The 7,786-nt window shown below is 36.4% G+C and overlaps 1 protein-coding gene across 3 annotated transcripts; it reads right to left on the bottom strand.

Annotated features, from left to right (window-relative positions):
• Positions 1-1,526: 1,526 nt before the first annotated feature.
• LOC131688606 (dynamin-like) lies at positions 1,527-5,400 on the bottom strand. 3 transcript variants are annotated; one of them, XR_009305263.1, is made up of 3 exons: positions 5,191-5,400; positions 2,343-5,126; positions 1,527-2,290 (listed from the first exon to the last, which is right to left on the bottom strand). XR_009305263.1 is itself a non-coding variant. In XM_058972972.1 (3 exons), the coding sequence occupies exon 2, from the start codon at positions 5,088-5,090 to the stop codon at positions 2,565-2,567; it is 2,526 nt and encodes an 841-aa protein (XP_058828955.1). In that variant the 5' UTR covers positions 5,091-5,126; positions 5,191-5,400; the 3' UTR covers positions 1,527-2,473; positions 2,538-2,564. The 3 variants fall into 3 exon arrangements, 2 of the variants coding, with proteins under 2 accessions (XP_058828955.1, XP_058828954.1); XM_058972972.1 differs by having other exon boundaries at positions 1,527-2,473; positions 2,538-5,126; XM_058972971.1 differs by having other exon boundaries at positions 1,527-5,126.
• Between the last annotated feature and the right edge of the window lie 2,386 nt (positions 5,401-7,786).

The following is a 7,786-nucleotide window of genomic DNA, read 5'->3' as shown; positions in this document are numbered from 1 at the left end:
TAATTTTGTTGTTTCAAACGAAATATTTGTTGAAATTACTGAAAAGTCAACAAATGAATTTGTTGGTAATTTCAATCAACATTATTGATTGAATCAAACCTGAATCTTGTATGTCACTATATATATATGAAACGGGAAAATTGTTATTTAAAACCAAAATTTGGTTATTTTTACTGATTTTTTTCTGCATGTAACATGCTTTTACAGAAAAAAAATCCTGGAATTTGTTACCCAATCACGCAAAATACGCTGTTACACAGCGGTACATTCCGAACCCCTACTCGACCAGAATGTCATTTGGTGCGCTCTTTGTTTACTTGGCTGATCAGCTGTTCACAGGTTTTCGAAAGAATAGCTGATCAGCCAAGTAAACAAAGAGCGCAGCGAAATGTCATTGCGGTCGAGCTGGGACTCAGAAAGTACCGCTATATAAATAACACAGCATATAAATTTTGACAACATTTGTGACCATTTGTTATACGGGGGGGAGGAGGAGGGAGTCAGTTTTTCGCAATTTTTGCGTTACGTAATTTATGAACGGTTCCTAATGATCATTAATATATTCTGGTTGCAGTTGGAAATCGAAATAGTGAACTTGCGCCTTTCGGTTTTTCTCCCATTTTCAGCTTGTGCAACTAAAGCGCAACTGGTGTAGATGATGTGCAAGTTGATTCTCTAACATGTACACAAGATGCGCCTTAGCTGCCCACTCTGCAAATAGGGAAAAAAGCGAAAGGCGCAAGTTCAATATTTCAATTTTCAACTGCAACCAGAATACATGAAGATAATCGACATATCTCTTTTATAGCACCTCTGACATCACAGTTCTCAACTAATAATGAATTAGAAATACTCTGAATCAGTGATTCTCAATCTGGGATCCGTGGACCCCTAGGGGGCTGTGAAGTCGTTGCTGGGGGTCAACGAAGAAAAATTTATTTTCCGAGTGCAGATTGAAATTTCAAATCTTGTTTCCTAACAAACTGAAAATAACATATTGATAGCATACAAAATTGATTTTTATTCGTGGGGGTTCGCAGAAACTCAGGGTGATTTCAAAGGGGTCCGTGGCACGAAAAAGGTTGAGAACCACCTCTCTAAATTATAAGTCTAAGTCTAAGAGGTCTAAGTAAGTATTCTAAATCGTAGGTCTAAGCAAGCACAAAAATTTTGCCAAAGAAAATTTGACGCTAAATGTTAGCGCAAACGAAATATTCCGCCAAAGCCCCAATTAGTCAAAATTTTATGAGCTATGGGAATCCTACTACACGGGTACTAGTTATTTTTGTAACGCTTTTCTAGGATAGCGTACATTCAGAGATGGTTTTCCAGGAATTGGTACTTTCGAATGAATGGTTTTATGAAGAACGGTTCTAATGGTAAATATCCGGTGTTTTAGTTTAGTTTAGAACCTCAAAGTGCATAGTGCGATGGAAAATTATATTGAACATTGAACAACAAAATCAGCAACTACATGAAAAATTTATTGAAAGCCATGCATTCTTTGCATAAATAAGACAGGTAAGTTGCACCATTAGGTGGATTTAAACAGGTTTACATCCTTTATTTTTAATTTCTTTGATTTGGTTCATAATTTGCTTATTATACCTTATATTGTAATGTAGTGGTAAAGATATGGAGTTTTAACGCCTCCTTTGGGTAAGCTTTACACATTCAATACAGGCAACTCTAGAGAGCTTTTTCTTCATCAGGTTTCATAACCCCCCGAAAGTCCCGCTGATGGATCCTCAAGCGAGCATCTGCTGATATTAAAGACGATTTCACCAAAGTTGCTGGGCATGACGCACTTAGTGCACAAGCTCGACTATCGGAAGGTTAAGACTTAAAAGTTTGATGAAGGATTATTAAAAATAAATAAATCTAAACATGCCCTACTTAGTAAATTAACATGATTGATTTTCAACATTTCCAGAACTATTAGATTTAACATTACATCTCGTTTAAATGATATCTGTGAGAGCACCATTGGCGAGTAAATATAATTCATTGTTCGTAGTAACTTTAGATACACGCTCACATAAACTCTAAGATTTTCGTAAGATGCTTTTTTACTCCATGTTTTTTCGTAGATCTTTTTGAAAATGATAATAGTCGTCTTGGTGAGAATCTTTGGAACCGATGAACTCAATCATGAATGGTACCGTAGCCATTAGTCAAAATTGATACATTTTCCATTAAACGATAGGATACTGAGCAGTCTCGAATTGTATTAGGTCGCTACTTGCGACAATTTTGTTATACATTGGAGTATTTTTACTACAAATCAAGTCTGAAAACAGTCATATATTTATTTTTATAATTCAAACTTCAATGATACGTACATTATACTTATGATTTAGATATTATACAATCATATTTACTGTACGTTATACAACAATATCAGCAACTACGATGAACGAATTTTTACAAGCAGCTAGCTGCCTTTTCTAGTAATCCACGAACATGTTGGTACCTAATTGGAAACATGGAGAGTATCAAGGTCAGATTTTAATTAATACTATCAATAACACATTTGCCTTAGCTCTAAAATCGCTATCGTTTGTTTAGCGACGCGATGGGATAAGTGGTGCTGGGAGAACCTGTCCACCTGGCCTTCCCTGTGGTAAAGGGGGAGCACCGCCACCACCGGGCCTATTTGGAACAGCTGGTGCTGGCCTAGCACTTGATGGCGCCGGTGGAGGACCTCGTGTATTGGTTGGACCTCCAATTGAGCCGAAAGAACCCTGTTGTTGGGGTGCATTTTTACGGGGACCTCCTGGGCTTGGAGGTGATAGCCGAGGGTTGTCCAAGCCACTGGATAACCAATCATTTTTAACAGGCGGTGGAACGGGAGTCGAGAATGTTGCCATTGATACATCACCTATAATTCTCAAGGCTTCCTTACAAGCTTGGTACATTCTCAGCATTTCTACTCGCTTCTGAGCCTCTTCAGGACTCTCTTCCATCATTGAAGCTTGATCACCGGATGCGTAAAGATGAGCAAGCAATTCACCATTTATGAAGTCTTTCGAATTGTTGATGATTAGCATCATAATAGCTTTTGGAACCATATCATGAGTCGTCTTTGTGACGATTTTCATATATGAATCAACTAAATTTCGTATTGTCTCAACCTGTCTCTCTAGTTGTGGATCCAGTGAGCTGGTTTGACCAACGTCATTCGAATCGTCTTCGCCTTCTTCACCATTTGTTGGATTCTCTTTCTCTGGATAGACACCTGCCCGCAGAAATGAAGCCTTCCATGAGTCAACATCATCTGTACTTTCAGACGATAGTTCCAATTGTTTATAGTCTTTATAAACATTACGTCCATCGGGGTTGAAAAGAGCAAATGTATGACGTCTTGACATGAATCCTTGCTCAATGTCTCTTAATTTCAGTCCGTCAAGAGGGAGCATATATTTCTTTTCCTTTTCATCTTCGTCTTTATACCAAGAAATACTTTCAGAAGTCAGGACAAACCAATATGGCCGGGAGCCACCTTTCATTATGCCAAGGTTTTGGATACATATGTGGCCTTTTCGTATCACTTGATTACCAAGACTTCGCGAACCGGTTTTTGCTGCACTTTCCGTTTTATTCTGAGCGTTTGCAAATCCAATAAAATCTTCATGGTTTGTGTTCATATAAGCAAGCTCATAATCTATCAACAGCAATAGTTGTTCTTTTGCTCGTTGCTCGCACTGCCTTATGTGGGTGGTAATGATACGTTCAGTTTCGTCTCGGAGACGAGGATAACGGGACATCTTGTCAGTGCATGTTCTGACGACATTTGATAATTCTTGTACTGCTAAATCAATACATTTTAAAATCGGCTCTTTTAGTTGCGAGATCTGTTTTTTAACTATTGCTTCAAAAGCCATATCAGGAGTAAATAGACCAACTCGAATTCCATGAATATTCCGAATTGCAAATGATATTTCTCTGCGCAATTCTTTTTCATCACATGACATTTTAACAATTTCAAAACGTAATCTTTCATGAAATATCCGATTTATCTTGGCACCACCCGACAATTCGTTGGTATTAACTAATGCCGAACCTGACCCTTCAATTGTTCGTTCAAAATCAGATTGTAGTTGCTGGATCATTTGCAACATCGCCTTGGTCTTTATGCTAGGATCGTCTGGCCGAAAGTGTTTAAATTGCTCTACATCTTTTTCTAACGTTAAAAGCTGTTTTTGCAAACGATCCCGTAAACCAGGAAGAGTATCCCTTATATGGTTAGTCAGCTGTTGGTTCAATATTTTTTGTAAGTACGGAGTTCCCAATCGCTCAGCGATGTGACTGTAACTAGGATGGCTGAGAAAAAACTTTCGCTCCGCTGCCAGAGCAGCAGTTATATCTTTACGCCCCTCAATATCCCTTTGGGAACGATTAACAACGCCAATGTATCCCCGACGCAAAGGCAGTAGTTTATTTTCTAAGATGTCACGCGCGTCTGTACCTTCGTCCATTAAATCTAACTTCGTTATCACTCCTATAGTTCGCTCACCTTGCGGGTCCACCTCTTTTGCTAGTTTGAGTGCGTCGGAGTTAGCCAAATCTGTATTAGCAGGGGTCACGGCCAGAATCAGACATGTTTCTTTACGAATGAACTGAAATATCATTCCTTTTATTTGATTCTCTATGTCAGCCGGTTGATCTCCGATGGGCACTTTAGTTAAACCAGGCAAATCAATTAGAGTCAGATTCAGCACATGTGGTGAATAAACTCGTAGATTGATTGGAATGTTTGAAATGCCTTTATTACTTCCTGTAATACGATCCGTTTCCGCCTCAATTTCTTGCCGTATTTCGTCGAAATTTGTAAACTTTTTGCCTTTTTGATGTAGAAACTCGCCATACTCAACCGTTCCATTTATAAGCTGTAATATCAGGGGCCGTCTAGTTACAATGCCAGATCCTCGAGGAAGAAAATCCTTGCCAACGAAATTTTCTAGAACAGATGATTTGCCTGCAGATTGGCCACCTACCACTGCTATTTGTGGTAAATCCAATTGCATGTGAACACCCATTTGGGTGAACGCATCCTGCAGTTTATTAACGATTGGTATTAGCGATTCCATGTTCTATAGTTGCTGTTAGCTAATCTTGAGTTAATGCTAAAAGTATGACACAATGCAATGATCAATCGTTTTTTGTGTTGCGTTTCAGTTTTGATCTTACTGTAATTTCCTTAGGCTGATTTTGTCTTTGGATCCGACATGATATACTGTTTAAACTAACACATCTTTGTAACTAATAAAACAACAAATTACAATGAGTTTGAAATATTTTACAATCTTTTCCTGTGCAGAAAAATATCGATCTGTATCCACTTAGTCCGCCCTGAGTCCACCTTGCTTGTGGCTGACTAGAAGTTTCACTCTCTAATGATTGGCTCGCAGTTTGCAACCAGAGAGCATATTCTCTCTGATTTTGACATATCAAGTGAGTCCGCTCTGCAGCATATATCCACACCAAGATGTTTTGAAATGTGGAAGGTGGGTGACAATCCACCCCTTGCACGTGTACAATAACAATAATCATCAAAAGTTTTCAAAAATTAGTAACCAATTTGCTTATTTATCACACATTTAATGAGCCTATTATTTTGCTCTGTTTCTATTATCACCTTACCAAATTGAAGTGGTTGGTTAGAACAGTGTCTGCTATCAACGCTTGCTCAAATGCTAGTGCGATAATTGGGGCATTCAATTCGAGTTTTAGTTGCGCTGACACAGAACAATAAATTCACTATTCTCAGGCCATTTTTTATATATTGATTCTTAGGGATGAATATGTTGATGCTATTCATCGATTGTAGGCTGCGTTATTAATTAAAACCTGCGACATGTCAAAAATAATATATCTGCTCGTATTTTTGCTGTATTAACTTGAGTTCTCCGATAGATCGATATTTATAAAGTGATTCTAAGAAGATAGTAGGACGCACAAACCTTCACATGACAACAATTTTAATTATTGAATAATCCAATCATTTTTTTAGAATATCTGCGACGTTAGTTAGTTCCTATATTGTCGTATTTTTACGGTAATGATAATTCATTTTCTGTCTTAATCACAAATCCAAAAAGAAAATATTCAATATTTCGACTAATTTCAAATAGGAAGTTGACATTAGAAAACGTTGTACATTTCAAAACGTGTTTAGTTTAGAAGAGGAGTAAGCTTCCGTTTAGTGTTTCAGTTGTATTCGTTTGTTTACCAGAGATAAAAGAACCCCAAGCAGGAATTTATAATTCAAAATTAAAATTTGCAAAATTTCAAGACATTTCATTATACCAATTCACAAAATAAAAATATATTTCTAGAAAAACTTAAAGTATGCTAATAACCAACGAAAAAAGCACTTATTAATTTAAATCGGATGAAAATTGTGAAAATTATTCAAATTTTGTAGAACTTTTGAACCTCTCTGAGTCAACGCACTGAACCATCTCAATCCCAATTTTTTTCTAGGACTCGTTTTATAAAATATTATTAATTCTCTGTTAAACAAATAAAAAAAAATCTTTATGGTTGTTCGGCCTCCCTTATCCAAATGGTTGAAGACTTCTGATAAGAATAATTTCAGGCTCAGTGAAGTCGGAAGTCATCGAATGATTGGTATGCAATTCAGTGTGGAGTATTTAATATTTTTCATAAAATAACACTTACGATACAAAATTGGTTTAAAAAAAAAACCCTCTAAAGTCTTAAAGTTTGCACCCTATAAAGTCTTAAAGTTCTAGCTGCTCAATTATATTCTGCACAATGTTAATAAAAACTTTACGAATTCGTAGATACATGTGAAACTACATAATACATACGTAACGTATTGTTATTAGTTTTACAATACGTCACGTCTGTAGCGGTATTTAGTATCACAAACTAATAATTTACTTTCCATCCTAGAATATCCAGCAGTTCGAATTTTGAAATTATATAAGATGTCGGACAAGACTTATGTAAGGTTAAAAACCTCAAAATCTGAACATCAGAATGATTTGAAGAACGTTGAATATTTTGTAATTACACTTAGATGTCTTACGCATTGTATTTTAGTACATTGAAGTTTGGTGAGCCAGCACGGCAAAATCGATACTTCGTAAAAGTCTATATGAATCCAATAGAATTTCAAATTATAAACTTCTAGACGTTGTAATAATGTAAAGTATATTGTTAGTAGAAAGTGACTAAATAGTAGGTTGAGTTACCATTCGTGAAGCTAGTTATAACATTTAATTGGTTGATTTTCGAAATTTGACCTAGTATTTGTAAAGGACACCTTAATACATCCACAGGCTGAAGCAATTTAAAATAATTATTATCTTCTTCGCGATATGGTAGAATGCGTGATTTGCGTAGAATCGGCATTTTTTTGTTTGGTGGGAAGTTGTGAACCAACACAAAAAGTAGAAGAAATGGAATACTTTTGGGTTTTTTTTGTTAGGGCTATAGAAGATAAATTTTAAGACATTTCTTAACTAAAGATGAGACGGAAAAATGATCTGATTCGCAATAAATAGTTGACAACATGATTCGCGCCAAGCCATCTGAAGTCGCGGTTGCGACACGAGAATAATCAAATTGTTGTAGAATCCTATTTTTCGCATAAAATTTAACCTTTTATAATATCATAATATGTATGAGTCATCTCTCTGTTTTTCGAATTATGATACTGTTCTTTTTAAAAAAAACTATAATCCACTGAAATGTAAGGCTCACAACTCCCCACAAATAGTGGTTCACAACTCCCCACTTTACATAGACTGATGAG

Source organism: Topomyia yanbarensis, chromosome 3, assembly GCF_030247195.1.
Source record: "Topomyia yanbarensis strain Yona2022 chromosome 3, ASM3024719v1, whole genome shotgun sequence".
In the NCBI taxonomy this organism is placed as follows: domain Eukaryota; kingdom Metazoa; phylum Arthropoda; class Insecta; order Diptera; family Culicidae; genus Topomyia; species Topomyia yanbarensis.
The sequence above is the reverse complement of the archived record's forward strand: the minus strand, read 5'-3'. Positions and strand labels throughout refer to the sequence as shown.

Coding starts and splice junctions, on each gene's coding strand:
- LOC131688606 (XM_058972971.1), bottom strand. CDS start 5,090: ATGGAATCGCTAATACCAATCGTTAATAAACTGCAGGATGCGTTCACC.